Source organism: Piliocolobus tephrosceles, chromosome 1 (assembly GCF_002776525.5).
Source record: "Piliocolobus tephrosceles isolate RC106 chromosome 1, ASM277652v3, whole genome shotgun sequence".
Classification (NCBI taxonomy): Eukaryota; Metazoa; Chordata; class Mammalia; order Primates; family Cercopithecidae; genus Piliocolobus; species Piliocolobus tephrosceles.
In genome coordinates this window covers 4,036,443-4,056,789 of record NC_045434.1, presented here as the reverse complement: position 1 = coordinate 4,056,789, position 20,347 = coordinate 4,036,443, and the positions used below count along the sequence as shown (strand labels likewise).

Here is a 20,347-nt window from a genome sequence, read left to right as displayed (position 1 = left end):
TTCCACTGTCAATGCACACTACTGTCTAATTAACAGGGGTGCAGATAGATATTTGGATAGATACTAGGCTTCAGTTCTTCTGTTACAAATAATGCATATGTATACACACCGATACAAGTGTTTCTGTAATATAAATTACTGGATATAGAATTCCTGAATCAGAAATTACAAATATTTAAAAAGTTGATAAATCCTTCTCACTTACCCACCAGCAAAGTTTGTCACAGTCTAAACTCCCCCAAAAGTATTGAAAATGTATCATTTTCATATAATCTGTTTAACAGTTACTGGTTATATAGAAGAAAAATGTTAGTCTCATTTTATTGCACATATCTTTTATAATTAGATGTTTTATCTAGTTTCATAAATGTATTGGCCATATTCTGTGAATTTCTATTTTTCTTGTCATTTCGTTGTTTTATTTTTTATTTATTATACTTTAAGTTCTGGGATACATGTGCAGAATGTGCAGGTTTGTTACATAAGTATACACATGCCATGGTGGTTGGCTGCACCCATCAACCCATCATCTACATTAGGTATTTCTCCTAATGTTATCCCTCCACTACCCTCCCAACCCCTGACAGGCCTCGGTGTGTGATGTTCCCCTCCCTGTGTCCATGTGTTCTCATTGTTCAACTCTCACTTATGAGTGAGAACGTGTGGTGTTTGGTTTTCTGTTCCTGTGTTAGTTTGCTGAGAATGATGGTTTCCAGCTTCGTCCATGTCCCAGCAAACAACATGAACTCATCCTTTTTTATGGCTGCATAGTATTCCACGGTGTATATGTGCCACATTTTCTTTATCCAGTCTGTCATTGATGGGCATTTGGGTTGGTATCTGGTCTATCATTGATGGGCATTTGGGTTCCAAGTATTTGCTATTGTGAACAGTGCTGCAATAAACATAGGTGTGCATGTGTCTTTATAGTAGAATGATTCATAATCCTTTGAGTATACACCCAGTAATGGGATTGCTGGGTCAAATGGTGTTTCTAGTTCTAGATCCTTGAGGAATCGCCACATTTTAAAGATCGCCATTCTAACTGGCATGAGACGGTATGTCATTGTGGTTTTGATTTGCATTTCTCTAATGACCAGTGATGATGAGCTTTTTCCCATATGTTTTTTGGCTGCATAAGTGTCTTCTTTTGAGAAGTATCTGTTCAGATCCTTTGCCCACTTTTTGATGGAGTTATTTTTTCTTGTAAATTTGTTTAAGTTTTTGTAGATTCTGGATATTAGCCCTTTGTCAGATGGATAGATTGCAAAAATTATCTCCCATTCTGTAGGTTGCCTTTTTACTCTAATGATAGTTTCTTTTGCTGTGCAAAATCTCTTTAGCTTAATTAGATCCCATTTGTCAATGTTGACTATTGTTGCCATTGTTTTGGTGTTTTATGTCATGAAGTCTTTGCCCATGCCTATGTCCTGAATGGTATTGCCTAGGTTTTCTTCTAGGGTTTTTGTGGTGTTAGGTCTTAAGTTTAAGTCTCTAATCCATCTTAATTCTTGTATAAGGTGTAAGGAAAGGATCCAGTTTCAGCTTTCTGCATATGGCTAGCCAGTTTTCCCAACACTATTTATTAAATAGGGAATCCTTTCCCCATTGCTTGTTTTTGTCAGATTTGTCAAAGATCAGATGGTTGTAGATGTGTGGTGTTATTTCTGAGGCCTCTGTTCTGTTCCATTGGTCTATATTATCTGTTTTGGTACCAGTACCGTGCTGTTTTGCTTACTGTAACCTTGTAGTATAGTTTGAAGTCAGGTAGCGTGATGCCTCCAGCTTTGTTCTTTTTGTTTAGGATTGTCTTGGCTATACGGACTCTTTTTTGGTTCCATATGAAATTTAAAGTAGTTTTTTCTAATTCTGTGAAGAAAGTTAATGGTATTTTGATGGGGATAGCATTGAATCTATAAATTACTTTGGGCAGTGTGGCCATTTTCACAATATTGATTCTTCCTATCCATAAGCATGGAATAGTTTTCCTTTTGTTTGTGTCCTCTCTTATTTCCTTGAGCAGTGTTTTGTAGTTCTCCTTGAAGAGGTCCTTCACATCCCTTGTAAGTTGTATTCCTAGGTATTTTATTCTCTTTGTAGCAATTGTGAATGGGAGTTCACTCATGATTTGGCTGTTTGTCTGTTATTGGTATATAGGAATGCTTGTGATTTTTGTACCTGATTTTGTATCCTGAGACTTTACTGAAGTTGCTTACCAGCTTAAGGAGATTTTGGGTTCAGACAATGGGGTTTTCTAAATATACAATCATGTCATCTGCAAACAGAGGCAATTTGACTTCCTCTCTTCCTATTTGAATACCCATTCTTTCTTTCTCTTGCCTGATTGCCCTAGCCAGAACTTTCAATACTACATTGAATAGGAGTGGTGAGAGAAGGCATCCTTGTCTTGTGCCGGTTTTCAGAGGGAATGCTTCCAGCTTTTGCCTATTCAGTATGATACTGGCTGTGTGTTTGTCATAAATAGCTCTTATTATTTTGACACGCATTCCATCAATACTTAGTTTTTATTGAGAGTTTTTTAGCATGAAGGGGTGTTGAATTTTATTGAAGGCTTTTTCTGCATCTATTGAGATAAACATGTGGTTTTTGTCATTGGTTCTGTTTATGAAATGGATTATGTTTATTGATTTGCGTATATTGAACCAGCCTTGCATCCCAGAGATGAAGCGGACTTGATCATAGTGGATAAGCTTTTTGATGTGCTGCTGGATTTTGTTTGCCAGTATTTTATTGAGGATTTTTGCATCGATGTTCATCAGGGATATTGGCCTGAAATTTTTTTTGTTGTGTCTCTGCCAGGTTTTGGTGTCAGGATGATGCTGGCCTCATAAAATGAATTAGTGAGGAGTCCCTCTTTTTCTGTTGTTTGAAATAGTTTCAGAAGGAATGGTACCAGCTCCTCTTTGTGCCTCTGATAGAATTTGGCTGTGAATCTGTCTGGTCCTTGGCTTTTTGGTTAGTAGGCTATTAATTACTGCCTCAGTTTCAGAACTTGTTATTGGTCTATTCAAGGACTCGACTTCTTCCTGGTTTCATCTTGGGAGGATGTATGTATCCAGGAATTTATCTATTTCTTCTATATTTCCTAGTTCATTTGCATAGAGGTGTTTATAATATTCTCTGATGGTAGTTTGTATTTCTTTGGGATCAGTGGTGACATCCCCTTTATCGTTTTTTATTGTGTCCATTTGATTCTTCTCTCCTTTCTTCTTTATTAGGCTGGCTAGTGGTCTATTTTGTCGATCTTTTCAAAAAAACCAGCTCCTGGATTCATTGATTTTTTTAAGGGTTTTTCGTGTCTCTGTCTCCTTCAGTGCTGCTCCAATCTTAGTTATTTCTTGTCTTCTACTAGCTTTTGAATTTGTTTGCTCTTGCTTCTCTAGTTCTTTTAATTGTTATGTTAGGGTGTCAATTTTAGACCTTTCCTGCTTTCTCCTGTGGGAATTTAGTGCTATAAATTTCCCTCTAAACACTGCTTTAGCTGTGTCCCAGATATTCAGTACGTCGTGTCTTTGTTCTCATTGGTGTCAAAGAACTTATCTATTTCTGCCTTTATTTACCCAGTAGTCGTTCAGGAACAGGTTGTTCAGCTTCCATGTAGTTGTGTAGTTTTGAGTGAGTTTCTTAATCCTGAGTTCTAATTTGATTGCACTGTGGTCTGAGAGACTGTTACAATTTCCATTCTTTTGCATTTGCTGAGGAGTGTTTTACTTCTAATTATGTGGTCGATTTTAAAATAAGTGCAATGTTGTGCTGAGAAGAATGTATATTCTGTCAATTTGGGGTGGAGAGTTCTGTAGATGTCTATTAGGTCCACTTGGTCCAGAGGTGAGTTCAAGTCCTGGATATCCTTGTTAATTTTCTCTCTCATTGATCTGTCTGGTATTGACAGTGGGGTGTTCAAGTCTCCCACTATTATTGTGTGGGAGTCTAAGTCTTTTTGTAGGTCTCTAAGAACTTGTTTTATAAATCTGGGTGCTCTGTATTGGGTGCATATATATTTAGGATAGTTAGCTCTTCTTGTTGCATTAGTCCCTTGACCATTATGTAATGCCCTTCTTTGTCTTTTTTGATCTTTGCTGGTTTAAAGTCTGTTTTATCAGACACTAGGATTGCAACTCCCTATATATATATATTTGCTTTCCATTTGCTTGGTAAGTATTCCTTCATCCCTTTATTTCGAGCCTATGTGTGCCTTTGCACATGAAATGGGTCTCCTGCATACAGCACATCGATGGGTCTTGACTCTTGATCCAATTTGCCAGTCTGTGTCTTTTAGTGGGGGCATTTAGCCTGTTTACATTTAAGGTTAATACGTTATGTGTGAATTTGATCTTTTCCTTATGATGCCAGCTGGTTATTTTGCTCGTTAGTTGATGCAATTTCTTCATAGTGTCGATGGCCTTTACAGTTTGGTATGTTTTTGCAGTGGCTAGTACTGGTTTTTCCCTTCCATATTTAGTGCTTCCTTCAGGAACCCTTGTAAGGCAGGCCTGGTGGTGACAAAATCTCTCAGCATTTGCTTGTCTGTAAAGAATTTTATTTCTCCTTCACTTATGAAGCTTAGTTTGGCTGGATAAGAAATTCTGGGTTGAAAATTCTTTTCTTTAAGAATGTTGAATATTGCCCCCAACTCTCTTCTGGCTTGTGGGGTTTCTGCAGAGAGATCTGCTGTGAATCTGATGGACTTCTTTTTGTGGGTAACCCAACCTTTCTCTCTGGCTGCTCTTAATATTTTTTCCTTCATTTCAACTTTGGTGAATCTGATGATTATGTGTCTTGTGGTTGCTTTTCTCAAGGAGTATCTTTGTGGTGTTCTCCGTATTTCCTGAATTTGAATGTTTGCCTGCCTTGTTAGGTTGGGGAAGTCCTCCTGGATAATATTCTGAAGAGTGTTTTCCAACTTGGTTCCATTCTCCCCATCACTTTCAGGTACACCAATCAAATATAGGTTTGGTCTTTTCACATATTCCATATTTCTTGGAGGATTTGTTCCTTCATTTTCATTCTTTTTTCTCTAATCTTGTCTTTATGCTTATTTCATTAAGCTGATCTATAATCTCTGATATCTTTTCTTCTGCTTGATCAATTTGGCTATTGATACTTGTATATGCTTCACAAAGTTCTCGTGCTGTGAAGCTCCATCAGGTCATTTATGTCCTTCTCTACACTGGTTATTCTAGTTAGCAATTCGTCTAATCTTTTTTCAAGGTTCTTAGTTTCCTTGCATTGGGTTAGAACATGCTCCTTTAACTCAGAGGTGTTTGTTATCCCCTCTGAAGCCTACTTATGTCAATTAATCAAACTCATTCTCTGTCCAGTTTTGTTCCCTTGCTGGCAAGGAGTTATGATCCTTTGGAGGAGAAGAAGCATTCTGGTCTTTGAAATTTTCAGCCTTTTTGCGCCGGTTTTTCCTCATTTTTGTGGATTTATCTACCTTTGGTCTTTGATGTTGGTGACCTTTAGATTGGGTTTTTGTGTGGATGTCCTTTTTGTTGATGTTCATGCTATTCCTTTCTGTTTGTTAGTTTTCCTTCTAAGAGTCAGGACCCTCTGCTGCAGGTCTGCTGGAGTTTGCTGGAGGTCCACTCCAGACCCTGTTTGCCTGAGTATCACCAGCAGAGGCTGCAGAACAGCAAAGATTGCTACCTGTTCTTTCCTCTAGAAGCTTCCTCCCAGAGGGGCACCCGCCAGATGCCGGCCAGAGCTCTCCTGTATGAGGTGTCTGTCAAGCCTTGCTAGGAGGTATCTTCCAGTCAGGAGACACAGGGGTCAGGGACCCACTTGAGGAAGCAGTCTGTCCCTTAGCAGAGCTTGTGGGCTGTGCTGGGAGATCCACTGCCTCTTCGGAGCTGGCACGCAGGAACATTTAAGTCTGCTGAAGCTGGGCCCACAGCTGCCCCTTCCCCCAGATGCTCTGTCCCAGGGAGATGGCAGTTTGATCTATAAGCCCCTGACTGGGGCTGCTGCCTTTCTTTCAGAGATGCACTGCCCAGAGAGGAGGAATCTAGAGAGGCAATCTGGCAACAACAGCTTTCCGGATCTGTGATGGGCTCCACCCAGTTCGAACTTCCTGGCAGCATTATTTCCATTATCAGGGGAAAACTGCCTACTGAAGGCTCAGTAATGGCAGACGCTCCTACCCCCACCAAGCTGGAGTGTCCCAGGTCGAGTTCAGACTACTGTGCTGGCAGCAAGAATTTCAAGCCAGTGGATCTTAGCTTGGTGGATTCCATGGGGATGAGATCTGCTGAGCTAGACCACTGGGCTCCCTGGCTTCAGCCCCCTTTCCAGCGGAGTGAATCATTCTGTCTCACTGGTGTTCCAGGCACCAATGGGGTATGAAAAAAAAAAAAAAAAAAAACTCTTGCAGCTAGCTTGGTGTCTGCCCAAACGGTGCTTGAAACCCAGGGCCCTGATGGTGTAGGCACCTGAGGGAGTCTCCTGGTCTGTGGGCTGCAAAGACCGTGGGTTCCTCATGGAGGAACCAGACTGTTCCTCATGGCACAGTCCCTCATGACTTCCCTTGGCTAGGGGAGGGAGTTCCTGACCCCTTGCACTTCCCCAGTAAGACGATGCCCCACCCTGCTTCAGCTTGTCGTCTGTGGGCCGCACCCACTGTCTAACCAGTCCCAGTGAGATAAGCCGGATACCGCAGTTGGAAATGTAGAAATCACCCACCTTCTGCATTGATCTCACTGGAACTGCAGACCGCAGCTGTTCCTATTCTCCCATCTTGCCCACAACTCCCTCTTTTCTGTGAATTTTCTATTCATACTGTTTGGACATGTTTGCATTGGGTTTATCTATATTGATATGTTCTTTATCTCATGTATTGCAACTATTTTCTCTAGTGTGTAACTTCCTGTACCTTTTTGGAGGGAGTTTGGTATTTCGAATTTGTATTTTTATATGGTCAAATTTGTTAATATTTTTATTTGTAACTTCTGATATGCCATGACAGGTCATTTCAATTATAAAAATATTACATATTTTCATTATTTTTATAATTCTGATTTTTATGTTTTGATATTTAGCAAGAGTTAGGAATCCAATTGTATTTTTCCCATTGAAAGCTGATGTTGCCTTAAACCATTCTTTTATTAAGCCAACCTCTCCCACTGATCTGAAATGCTACTTCTATTATGTATTCATTCCTCACATTAACCAGATTGTTTCTAGGCTATTCTGTTCCACTAATCTATTTGTCCTAGTGCTATACTTTTTTGATTACTATATCCTTAATCACCTAACACACTAAATAACTTATTTTCATGTTTATTGGCAGTCTTCTCTGCTGGAATGTAAGCCATACAAGAGAAGGAATTTTCTGTTTTTCTCATGAATGTATTCCTCTCAAGTACTAGAACAGTATAGCCCCATAGTAGGCATTCAATAAATTTGTTGAATAGATGTTTGCAATATTTGTCTTCCCAACCAGGAATGTTGTATCTCTTCATTATTTATATTTTCTCTAATTGATCAAATCTAATCTTTTATCCCTTCTTGAGTCAATTTCAGAAGTTCGTATCTTTCTAGGAAATAATTCATTTTATGTAGATTTTCTAATTTATTGGTAAAAGTGGGCTATTTTAACTTTTAAATTTCTTATGTACCTGTAATGACCTTCCTCATTTATAATATTGTTTGTGCCTTGTTAGTTTGGCTTGCAAGAGATTGTCCATTTTTTTAGGTTGTTTTTGCTTTCTTCTCCTTTTAAAACGAATTCTTAATTTTATCTACTTTCTTTTTTATTTAATTTCTGCTTTTGTCATTATTGATTCTTCACTTCTGCTATCTTTTTGTAACTTTAGTCATCTCTTGCCTGCTTATTAAGTTAAATGGTTAGTTCATTTATTTTTAGTCTTTCTTGTTTTCTAAGCATTCAAAGCTATACACAAGCAAAAGGCTATGAATTTTTCTCTGTATGGCTTTTGCCATATTATCTTTTAAATCATTCTTTTAAATTATTCTTCTCATTTTAACTTCATATTTAATACAAGGATCATTTGTAATGTTTGTAGTCAGCAGTGTGATCAGCTAAAGAGAAAGTGCTATGAAAGCAAATACTGGGAACATCAATCCAGATGTATGGGATCAGAAAACTAGGTGTGGAGGAAATGACTTCTCAACTGAAAACTGGGGAGAGAGTATATATATTAGCAAATGATTTCACTGGTTAGGATGGGGCATTGAGGTAGTGTTCCAAGCTGAGAATACAGCATGTGCAGAGATGTGGAGGCAGGAAAGAACATGGCACGTTTGGGGAACTGAAGTTAGGTCAGTCTGAGTAGATAACACAGTGTAAGGCAAAAAATGGCAAGAGACAAACCTGTCTAAAGAACAGACAGGCCACGTCATGAAGCAATTTGGACGTTATGTATAATCCAAAAACAATGTAGTGTTTTGTTTCGTGGGGTTTTAAATTGTATATATCGTTCTACTGCATGCATCCTGCAATTACTTTTTCATTCAGCATAGAAATATATGTTATTATGTCATCCATTCACATTTCTCCCCTTCCACCTTGTGATCTACTGCACATATTTCTGATTAGGTAAGTTTTAGCAGAATACAATTTATAGTAATTTGTAAAAATGTTACTGACTTATTCTGATTTCAAATGTAAGATGCATACGCACAACACAGCCTGAACCTCCTTCACTCGAAGAATTCCCCTCTTCCTTCCAGCCAGTCCTCTCCAAGTGTTGTCTTTTGACAATTAAAGTATATTCCTAGAGGCTGTACACAGAGAATGTGGTACCTTGAAAGAAAGCTATGAAAGCATCTAGCCCTACTGTTCCTTTTAGAGACACAGCGACAGAACTAAAGAGGTTAAGATAGTTACCCACTATGACCCGCTGTGACTTAGGCAGAATATTAAGTGGAGAAAGCTGATTATCTACTATGAGTGAACCTGCAGAGGTAGGCTATGCTTTATGCCACGGTCACCCCCACTCACCTCCATGTCTTCATCACAGCTATGTTAGCCTGCTAGGGTTGCCATAACAAAACCCCACAAACTGGGCAGCTTAAACAACAGAAATTTAGATGTTCTCCTATTTCTAAAGCTAGAAGTCCAAAATCAAGGTACTGTCAGGATTGGTTTCTGATGAGGCCTCTGTTCCTGGCTTGTAGACAGTCACCGTCTTGCTGTGTCCTCCTGTGGCCTTTCTTCTCTGTGTATCTGGAGAGATCCCTGGTGTCTCGTTTTCTTATAAGGGTGCCAGTTCTGTTGGACTAGGACCCCCTGCTTCTTAGCCCATTTTACCTTAATTACCTCTAAAGGCCCTGTCTCCAAATACAGTTGCATTGAAGGTTAGGCCATCAACACAAGAATTTGAGGGGGACACAATTCAATCCACAACACAATGAGGAATTCCTAATAGCTCTATTCCTGCCATGTTCATCCTTGTGATTACTGAATACACGAATTTCAGCTCTTTTTTATGTTAAATGATGTTATATATCACAGTGATAAAGTATTCAAGAAGAAAACTAATACAATGAAGTAGGGAGAAGTTCCCCAATATAGTGTAAAGTTATGGGTTCATATCTGCACATTCTAACTTTCTCGAAGTATGAAAATACTTGGTCATTATAAAAGAAATTATTTTAGTTAAAAGTACACTTACTAAAACAGCATGATTTATGGTTACTTAGACTAACCAAACTTTTCTCTTTTTTCCAGATTATTATGGAAATATTTTGGTAAAAATGGAAAATAATGTAATATTTTATTCCAAGATTAATACTAGAGATGCAGTAAAGCTGCATTTATGGACAAATAACACAACAAGAACATTGATTTTATTAAGTACTTCTGGTTACACATATTTCCTATATGTTTTGGACAATGGCACAATACAAATACAGGACTATCCCTTAAGTCTGGAAACACGAAGTATAGCTTTCAAGACAAAAGACAAATGCCCATACTTGGCATTTCATAATAATGTTGCTCGTGTTTTTTACTTTCTGGACAAGGGAGAGACTCTGACATTTTGGACTCAAATCATCTATCCAGAAAATACTGGTCTGTATGTTGTTGTGGAATCCTATGGCCCAAAAATATTAGAAGAGAGTCATGACATTTCCTTTGAAGCTGCCTTTGGACACTGCACCAAAACTCTGGTAAGCTAATATTTTACATTTCTTCATTTGATTTTAATAAGTATAAAAGTAGAATATGGCTGGGCGCGGTGGCTCACACCTGTAATTCCAGCACTTTGGGAGGCCGAGGCGGACGGATCATGAGGTCAGGAGATCGAGACCATCCTGGCCAACACGGTGAAACCCCATCTCTACTAAAAATACAAAAACTTAGCCTGGCGTGGTGGCGGGCACCTGTAGTGCCAGCTACTCGGGAGGCTGAGGCAGGAGAATGGCGGGAACCCAGGAAGCGGAGCTTGCAGTGAGTGGAGATGGCACCACTGCACTCCAGCCTGGGTGACAGAGCAAGACTCCATCTCAAAAAAAAAAAAAAAAAGTATAATATTAACATTTTTATAAATGGATTTCCCTTCTAGGCTCAGCTGAGAAAATGTTGAGGAATGTCTGAGTTTTTAATAAATAATAACATGATAAGCCACTCATTCCTAAGTCATTATTTTTGCTTTCAATATCCAAGCCCTCTTTGCCACCTAATAATAATACATTCCTTCAAAACTCATTGTCAATTGTATTGTTCACTTCTCTTCTGTTGTCTATTGTAATATAATAAACCACCTCAAAACCTAATTGCTTAGAACAACAACCAATTCTAGGCCAGGTGCAGATGGCTCAAGCCTGTAATCCCAGCACTTTGGGAGGCCAAGGCAGGCAGATCACAAGGTCAGGAGATCGAGACCATCCTCGCTAATATGGTGAAACCCTTTCTCTACTAAAAATACAAAAAATTAGCCGGGCGTGGTGGCGAGTGCCTGTAGTCCCAGCTACTGGGGAGGCTGAGGCAGGAGAACGGCGTGAACCTGGGAGGTGGAGGTTGCAGTGAGCTGAGATCACACCACTGCACTCTAGCCTGGGCAACGGAGTGAGACCCTGTCTCAAAAAAAAAAAAAAAAAAATTCTATCAATCAATAGTTTGGGCTGTGAGTAGTTGGGCAGTTCTGCTGGTTTCATCTGGGTTCATTGATATGGTGTGGGCATCTGGTAATTCATCTGCAACTATATGACCTAAGATGGCCTCATTAATCTAAGGGGCCTCAGCTGGAACACTTGTCTCTGCTGGATAAGCCAGGTCTAGTGTTATCCTCCAGACTAGACCTGGCTGCTTCTGTGGCAGTCTCAGTGCAGTGTTCCAAGACGGTGAGAGCAGAAGCCTAGGTTTGGCCACATATCCCTAACTCATAGGATGGTGACATAAACTCTACCTCTTATGGAGAAATAGCAAGTTACACTGCATATGGGACATGCATATGGGAATGGGAAAAATTATTGCAGCCATGTTTGCAAACAATGTCATGATAGGTGTTATAAGTAAAATGTTTACTTAGAAACAGAATGCTTATTCTTTGGTACCACAAGGAAAAAATCAGCACGTAGACAAAAAATTGCCTTAGCAAGGCAGCTTTACTTTCTGCAGAAAGGGCACTCCTCACAGATGGAACAATGGCAAGAGCGCACCTGAATAAAGGAGGCAAGCAATTTTTATCCTTTATGGGGCTTGTCCTTGCTACTGTGTCTTGTCTCCATTGGCTGAAGCTAGACCTCACAATCTAAGCTGAATCTGACTAGCTAATAATTTAAAACTTTCCTAAATAGGCAAAGGCAATAGGGAACAAAGGAAAAGAGGAAGTTGCTTACTAAAAGACTTAGAAAAGTAATAACATTCCTAAATAAGAAAGGGGCATAGGCTGCGAGCTGGGACCTGCCTGTGAGCACGTCCAGCACAAATACCTTGGTAAAAGTACAAGGACATAGGATGTACTACATGCCTGTGAGCATGTCTAACAGCTACATAGGATAGGGCTTAACAAAGAGTTTTTAGCACAAAGTAAGGAGGCTTGAAGGCTTGAAGGAAGTTAGTCTTTAAAAGAAACTATTATTTCTAACACTTACGATTTATTCTTTAACAAGAAGGGAAACTCTGAAGAGGAAACTTTTTACCTTTACAATTCCTTCCTCTCGATTTTATAGTGTTTTTCTCTTCAAACTTTTTTAACACGTTTGGCTTAGCCGTTTTGCTTGAGTTTTTAAAAGAAAAGGTTTTTCTGGTTGATGAAATGCTAGGGTAAAATGGATAGCCAATTGAACTAGATCACAAATACTGCTCTAATTATTTGGCAGAGTGTTCGGTAAAGGTCCTCTATAATACTATTATACATTCACTTGGGGATGAATAAGGGCGGACTGATGGGTCAGCTCTTGGAAGTGTCTGACTTCACTGCATCCTGTTAAGTTTCTAAGAAATTTAACAAACTTTAATAGTTTTATATTCAGGAGGCCTGATTACTTTTAAATTATACAATATTTCTTGCATAGATTCCCTTTTATAACTTTTTGTATGACTTTCACAGACAATCTTTGACATGCCTTAACTTTCCGACTTCTTTTTACACTATTTTTCTTCCTAGGCTTACCTTCTGTGTCTTTCTCTGATCTCTGTCTCTTTCAGTCTCTCTCTCACTTATTCTCTCCCTCTCTCTCTCTCATTTATGCTCTCTCCCTCCTGAGTTCTCCTACTCTTGCAGTTGGTGGGGCCGGGCAATGGCACAGAACCTGCCCCAGAGCATGTGCTGCCGTCTGTCTCTCCTGTTTCTTCCTGGTTTTCCTTTTTACTTTCTCCCTTCCTCTCTTGCACTTAGTTTTTCTTGGACTGGGTGGAATCCTCGTGGCCACAGCCCAGGCCCCGGGCCATCGCTGGCCCAGAGGCTTGGCAGATGCCTGCCATAGTTGTATGAGTCATGCTCTTTCGCCTCCTCTGCTCTCCTCCTGGCACCAGTCCTTGTCCTCTTCTTCCACGCAGAGCCAGGCTGGGGAGAGGGACCTACCTCTTGCCTGCCAGGCTGCACAGTGTGGTCTCCTGGCCCTGGCACCCTCACACTTTCCTGTTCGGCTCTAACTTGCAGGCATCCATAGCCAGTGTCCTCCGAGGGTGGCGGGACATACCTGAGCAGCGCCGAAGGCTTGGGGCTTGGCAGCTGGTGACCTGGGGGGCTCTAGCTGCACGGCTGGGTGCGAGGACAGCGTCCTAGCCATTGCTGCTCTGCCAGGTGCCAGCGATCTACAACTGTGGAGCTGCACTTGCTGCTCTTGCTCTCTTTCTCTCTGACTTCCTCTCCTAGTTTCTCTTTCCTCTCTGCTGGTCTTTCCCTTGCCTCTGCCAGCCACCTACTCTGCTGTTCTGCACTCTCCTTCCCTTTCCCCTATGGAGCGGCTGGTGGGAGTGGAGCTTAGCCTCTTTCTTCCACTGAGAAGAGAGGAAAGGTAAGTTTTGAATATTTTTCCTATTGCCGGAGGTTTGTATGAGGTTCAGTCTCTCTCGAATGGGGATTTTTCACCTCTTTTTAACCTCTAAGACACCCTGACTAAGGAATACTTCACAGCCTCCCACGGCTTTTCTTTCCTTAGTCCTGACTAACGAATGCTTTACTGCCCCTGCAGCATCTCTTTCCTTGGTATATCCTAACCAAGGAATACTTTACCACCCCATGGCTTTCTTTCCTTAGTCCTGACCACCAAGGAAATACTTTACCAGCTCCTCCGGTGTTTCCTTCCTTGGCTCGTGCATGAGGTTACCTGGTCCACATGGTATGTGAGGATCCTTTACTCCAGGTTGCCAGCCAGTTTCTTTCCGTGTTGCTGAGTGTCCGGATTTATTCATTACACCAACTGGGTCTCTATGCCTTGCCCCTGAGGCCACCACAGTGAGGCAGTGGGGCACCTCCTCATGAGAGAGGACTAGAGACTGCCCCTGGAGGAGAATGTATCCCTGTATGGGTCACCATTTTGTTATAAGTAAAATGTTTATTCAGAAACAGAATGCTTGTTTCTCGGTACTGCAAGGAAAAGTTAGCATTCAGGTAAAAAGTTTTCTCAGCAAGGCAATTTTACTTTCTGCAGAAAGGGTGCTCTCACCATTGTTCCATCTGCGAGGAGCATCCTTTCTGCAGAAAGTAAAATTGCCTTGCTGAGAAAACTTTTTACCTGAATGCTAATTTTTCCTTGCAGTACCAAGAAACAAGCATTCTGTTTCTGAATAAACATTTTACTTTTAACAATAGATATAAATATACTGTGTATATTATTTTGTATAGTGCATTTCAAATTAATATCATTATGTGAGTATTTCACATGTTACTTCAATTTCTTCTTGAAAACTGTGTAACTCAAGTGGCAGTTTCTGTTCCCTACCTTCCCTTTCTAGGCTCAGCTTCCTTAAGCACGTATAATAGTGAGCATGCTATCTGATACAATGGATTGGAAGTGGTCAGTTAATTCCAAAGTCAGTGAAAGCAGAGAATCATAAAAAGTGAAACCAATATATGTGAAACATTTTACTTTAATTTAAGTGAACATAGTTTTCATATAGGACCAAAGCCTTTTCTTTAAAATAGGTCCACTTACTATAGTTCCTCATCTCCTTTCTTGTATAACCTTGCTCATAATGCATCATTTCTGAGTTCCTCTTTCAGTTTCTTTAAGATAAAGAAAAAAAATACTTGAAGGTACTGGAAAAGCAACTGAAACTCTAGAATTTTATAATTTTTTTCAGTTTTTTAGTATTACCTTGCTCATACCTACTAATTCAGCAATTTCTTCAGTGACTTACTTTATCAAAATTTTCCAAAAAAATCAACTTAGTTCTCAGGGAAACAGTAACTCTACTTTCATTTGATACTTATTTTATCAATCTATAATATTATATATAATTACTTATTTTAAATAATCATATAATCTGGCATCAACAGATTTGGAAACAACATGGATTTAGATTTACATGCAGTCTCATGGATAGATCTTCAAACACAGAGTTGAATGAAAATTATAAGAAACTATTTGAAATGTATCTTAGTCCATTTGGGCTATATAACAAAAATAACTCAAACCAGGTCACTTATAACAGCAGAAATTTACTATCTCACAGTTTTGGAGGCTGGGAAGTCCAAGATGAAGGTGCCAGCAGACTTGGTCTCTGGTGAGGGCCCGTTCCTCACAGACAGTGTCTTTTCACTGTATCCTCACATGGCAGAAGGGGCAAGGCCACTTTCAGAGGCCTCTTTTATAAAAGCACTAATCCCATTCAGGAGGCTCTGCCCTCATGACCTATTCACCTCCCAAAGGGCCCCACCTCCAGTACCATCATATTGGTGATTAGGTTTTAACACATAAGTTTTAGAGGAACACATTCAGACCATAGCACTATTAGTGTAATAACATTTATGAATATTACAAATACATACACATAAATAACAAACAAAAAGGCATTATACATATTTCAAGGATACAAAGATACCAAAGGTATATTTTCAAGGATACAAACATAGTTGTTTGATGTATGATATATTGCTGCCTACTATGGGGGAAGATGATACAGGGAAAAAGTAAAGTATGATAAATAAAATAGGACTGGATTGATAATGTACCAAAATAAAAGGATATATTTAACGCTTGGTTTTCTTTCCAAGAATTTGATGTATAGTATTCAGTTGATTCTTGAACAATGTGAGGATTGGGGCACCAACCCCTGCCACATTGAAAATCTGGTATAACTTTTATTGTTTTTTTTTTTTAGATGGAGTTTCGCTCTTGTTGCCCAGGCTGGAGTGCAGCAGCGTGATCTTGGCTCACCACAACCTCCACCTCCTGGGTTCAATCGATCTTTCTGCCTCAGCCTCCTTAGTAGCTGAGACTATGGGTGTGTGCCACCACGCCCAGTTAATTTTTGTATTTGTAGTAGAGACGGTTTCACCATGTTGGCCAGGCTGGTCTCAAATTCCTGATTTCAGGTGATCTGCCTGCCTTGGCCTCCGAAAGAGCTGGGATTACAGGTGTGAGTCACCATGCCCAACCAAAAGTATAACTTTTGACTCCCCAAAATCTTAACTACTAACAGCCTACTGTTGACTGGAAGCCTAACCTAAACAGCCTATTAACACATCTTTTATATGTATTATATGCTGTATTCTTACAATAAAGTAAGCTAGAGAAAAGAAATGCAATTAAGAAAATCATAAGGAAGAGGAAACACATTTACAATACTACACTGTATTTATCAATACCGTAAGTTTTACATTATCTGTTTACAGGATAAATCTTCTGAAATGATGGGCAACCTAGCTGCAGACCTCAGTCTACAGCTATATATATATATAGCTCTCTCTCTCTATATATATATACACACACACACACACACAGGTGGGTATATATATATACACACACACACCGGTGTATATTATATGTATGTATATATACACACACACACAGGTACATATCTATACAGGTACATATATACAGGTTATATATATCAGTGCATATACATATATATACACACACACACAGGTGCATATCAATCAATTCAACTTTTTTTCATTTCTCTTTTTTTGTTTTGTTCTATTTTTTGATTTTCTCTCTCGTTCAACATTTTCTTGTAACGTCATGACTTTTCTTTGCTTTGAAGCACCTTCCACAGTATCACTAGGGACACTTTGTATGGGCCCCTGGTGTTATTAAGATTTACAGTATTGCAGTAAACATGATTAAAAAAAATATGCAAGAACCACAAGAGATCATTTTTTTTTTTTTTTTTTTTTTTTTTGCTGTGATATCACTTTGCTGTGATATGCAATTTACTGGAAGGACGAACTGCCCACAGGATAACTAGTGTCACACAGCATTTTAAGCAGATACTCACAACACTTGAGCTCACAGCAATAGCAATGGGAGGTGGCTGTGAAATAATCACACAGTACAGCATGTACTGCCATTAATTTCATGCAGTTGTGGTTTATTACTGCACCTTTACATTTGTTTGCATTTCTCTCAACTGCAAATGGCACCATGTGTGGTCTGTAAATGTTTGTGTACGTTTTGATAAATTTTAACTTTATAGTAGATCTGTATATATTTTACAGTAGCACATGATAAAATAGACTAGTATCCACATGTATTTTATGTACTCGTGAAATACCTAACTTTTTCTTAATTTTTTCAATATTCTAGGCTACATGGTTCAACCGTGAGGTTTTTCAAATTGCCACACATCTCCAAAAAATTTTCCAGTATACTAATTGAAACACAAAATCCCATGTGTAACTCTACTTGCACAGTTCAAACCTATGTTGTTCAAGGGTCTACTGTTTATCTGTGTATTTGCAACTCAGACCTTCAAACTACTAGTTACTCATAAAAAATTTACAAATGACCAATGGCAATAAAACGTTGCATTTTGCAAAAATACAAAATTTGCATTTTTAATAAAATACTGGCTCTATCATTTACTACCAAATGACACTGAACAGGTTTTTAAATCTCTCTGTAATTCTCTCATCAGTAAATTGGGGATAACAATAGTAATGAAAGCACCTACCTCATAAGGTTCTTTTATTCTCATTTTTTTTTTCTTCTTTCAACTTGACACATAAGGTTCTTATGAGGATTAAATGAGCTGGTACACATTAAGGGCTTAGAAAAGCACCTGGCACATAGTAAGTACTATACGTGTGCATTACTACAAACACTACCACTATTACCAGTACTCCTACTGCTACCATCACTACAACTACCATCTTTTATCAATTCTAAGGCACTTTGGTTTTTTTTTCAGACAGGGTCTCTCACTCTGTCATCCAGGCTGGAGTGCAGTGGCACAATGTCGGTTCACTACAACCTCTGCTCCCCGGATTGAAGCAATTCTTGTGTCTCAGCCCCTCGAGCAATTGGGATTACAGGTGCATGCCACCACGCCTGGCTAATTTTTGTACTTTTTTTTTTTTTAAGTAGAGACAGGGTTTCACCATGTTGGCCAAGCTGGTCTTGAACTCCTGACCTCAAGTGATCTCTTCGATAGGGCACTTTTTTCTTAACATTTAACATCTCTGAAATCAGGATGAATCTTACATCCTATAGCAATTTAGGCTCAATGAAGTACAATAGTATTATGAAAGCACCTTGCTTATATAATGCGGACTGGGTCACTGTAACTTCACAGACTAATTATTGGCTAGTATGATGCTAAGCATCATAGCTAATCATTCGTTTTTTTACAAATGAATATAACAGCCACATTTACAGAAGTAAGTAAAACATTTATGCATAATTTAGCAAATTTTTATAAACCAAACACCCATGTAATCACCATTCAAGTAAAAAGAAATATATAACATCAGAAGTACCCAAAGCCCTCCTGTGTGTTTTCCCTTATCAGAATTGTCTCCTTTTCCAAGTTAAACATTAGTCTGACTTTTGTGGTAATAATTTCCTTACTTTTTGGCCAGGCGCCGTGGCTCACACATGTAATCCCAGCACTTTGGGAGGCCGAGGCAGGCAGATCGCTGAGGTCAGGAGTTCAAGACCAGCCTGACCAACATGGTGAAACCCTGTCTCTACTAAAACTACAAAAATTGACTGGGCGTGGTAGCAGGTACCTGTAATCCCAGCTACTCGGGAGACTGAGGCAGGAGAATCGCTTGAACCTGGGAGGTGGAGGTTGTAGTGAGCTGAGATTGTGCCATTGCACTGCAGCCTGGGTGACAAGAGTGAAACTCTATCTCAAATAATAATAATAATAATAATTTCCTCACTTTTCTTAATAGTTTCACCACCTACATATGCATCACTAAGTAATATAGCTAAGCTTTGTCTATTTTTGAACTTCATATGAATGGAATCATTGCATATATATTATTATTATTATTTTTTTTTTTTTTGAGATGGAGTCTCGCTCCTGTCGCCCAGGCTGGAATGCAGTGGCCGGATCTCAGCTCACTGCAAGCTCCATCTCCCGGGTTCCCACCATTCTCCTGCCTCAGCCTCCCAAGTAGCTGGGACTACAGGCGCCCGCCACTTCGCCCGGCTAGTTTTTTGTATTTTTTAATAGAGCCGGGGTTTCACGGTGTTAGCCAGGATGGTCTCGATCTCCTGACCTCATGATCTGCCCGTCTCGGCCTCCCAAAGTGCTGGGATTACAGGCTTGAGCCACCGCGCCCGGCCCCATTGCATATATATTATATACACACATCCATCCATAAATATCTACAGATATTGTATTTTTGTCTTGCTTTTGTCTTTGAATATGATGCTTATGAAAGTCCATGTTGTTTTCTGTAGCTGGCATTCATTCATACTCACTGACCTATTGTGTCCCTCCGTATGAATGTACTACAAGATATCTGTAGCCATTTTACTGTTGATGAATATTGGTCTGTTTCTATTTGGGGGCTATTCTGAATAATATTACAATGAATATTTTAGTATATACCTCCTGAAAAGCACATATAAACATTTCTATCAGGTAGAATTACTTTTATGTGAGATTCTTGCTGAGGCTATGAATTCAATTTATATTATAATTTTGCAACATTTTATTATGGAAAATGTCAAACATATAGAAAAGTTGAAATAATTTTACATTTAACAGCTCTATATCTATACCCACTATGTACATTAATATTTTATTATACTTGCTTTATTACATATCTATGCACCTGTCTATCCACCAATCAATCTTGTTGATCACTAAAAGTGATCAACATCATTACATACCCTAATGAAGGCATTTTGCATGCCTAGATGTGGAAAGCCATGTGCTACTAAAGTGGGATCACCACACCCAATTTCCCTGCTTTACATAAATTTTAAATTTTCTTTTTTCAGACAGTAACATTTTATCAGAATGTAGATTATGAGGGAGTATATGATTACTTCGAGATGCAGTAAGTATAACTTTTAAAAGAACTTTCTCAGTATCAAATATGCTACTCAGGTTATTGATTTGTGGGTGCTCTTTTATTTAAATGGCCTCATATTCTTTTAAATGTTCAAATTTCAAATTCCTTTCAATGTCTGGATAGATGTAAAATTAATATTTAACTGTATAAAATGCAAAATACTCCTTGTAGTTTAATAAGAAACAGGACCTATCTGAAGTTCTCATTCATCCAAATGAAGATGCAAAAAAAGGGCTATTTCTTAATTGAATAATTTTCAAGCATGTTTTATCACTAGTTCCCATCTCAAAGTTTCCACATGCCATCACTAGCAAAAACAAGAACTCTGATATCACAGAAACTCTTTATGCATAGAGCCAGATAAAATGCTGTCTTTGACTCCTGCAGTAAGGTAGCAGCTTAGGCTACCTGGAGGAAGATGGCCAACATGGACTTCT

At 39.1% G+C, this 20,347-nt stretch overlaps 1 protein-coding gene across 4 annotated transcripts in view; it reads left to right on the top strand.

The window, feature by feature from the left end:
- CATSPERE (catsper channel auxiliary subunit epsilon) overlaps positions 1 to 20,347 on the top strand; it is a 162,296-nt gene that overhangs the window by 81,631 nt on the left and 60,318 nt on the right. For all 4 annotated transcript variants that reach the window (XM_026455120.2, XM_026455121.2, XM_026455119.2 and 1 more), the window contains 2 exons: positions 9,713 to 10,155; positions 19,837 to 19,895. In XM_026455120.2, the coding sequence (XP_026310905.1) occupies positions 9,713 to 10,155; positions 19,837 to 19,895 (502 nt within the window). The remainder of the gene's footprint in view (positions 1 to 9,712; positions 10,156 to 19,836; positions 19,896 to 20,347) is intronic.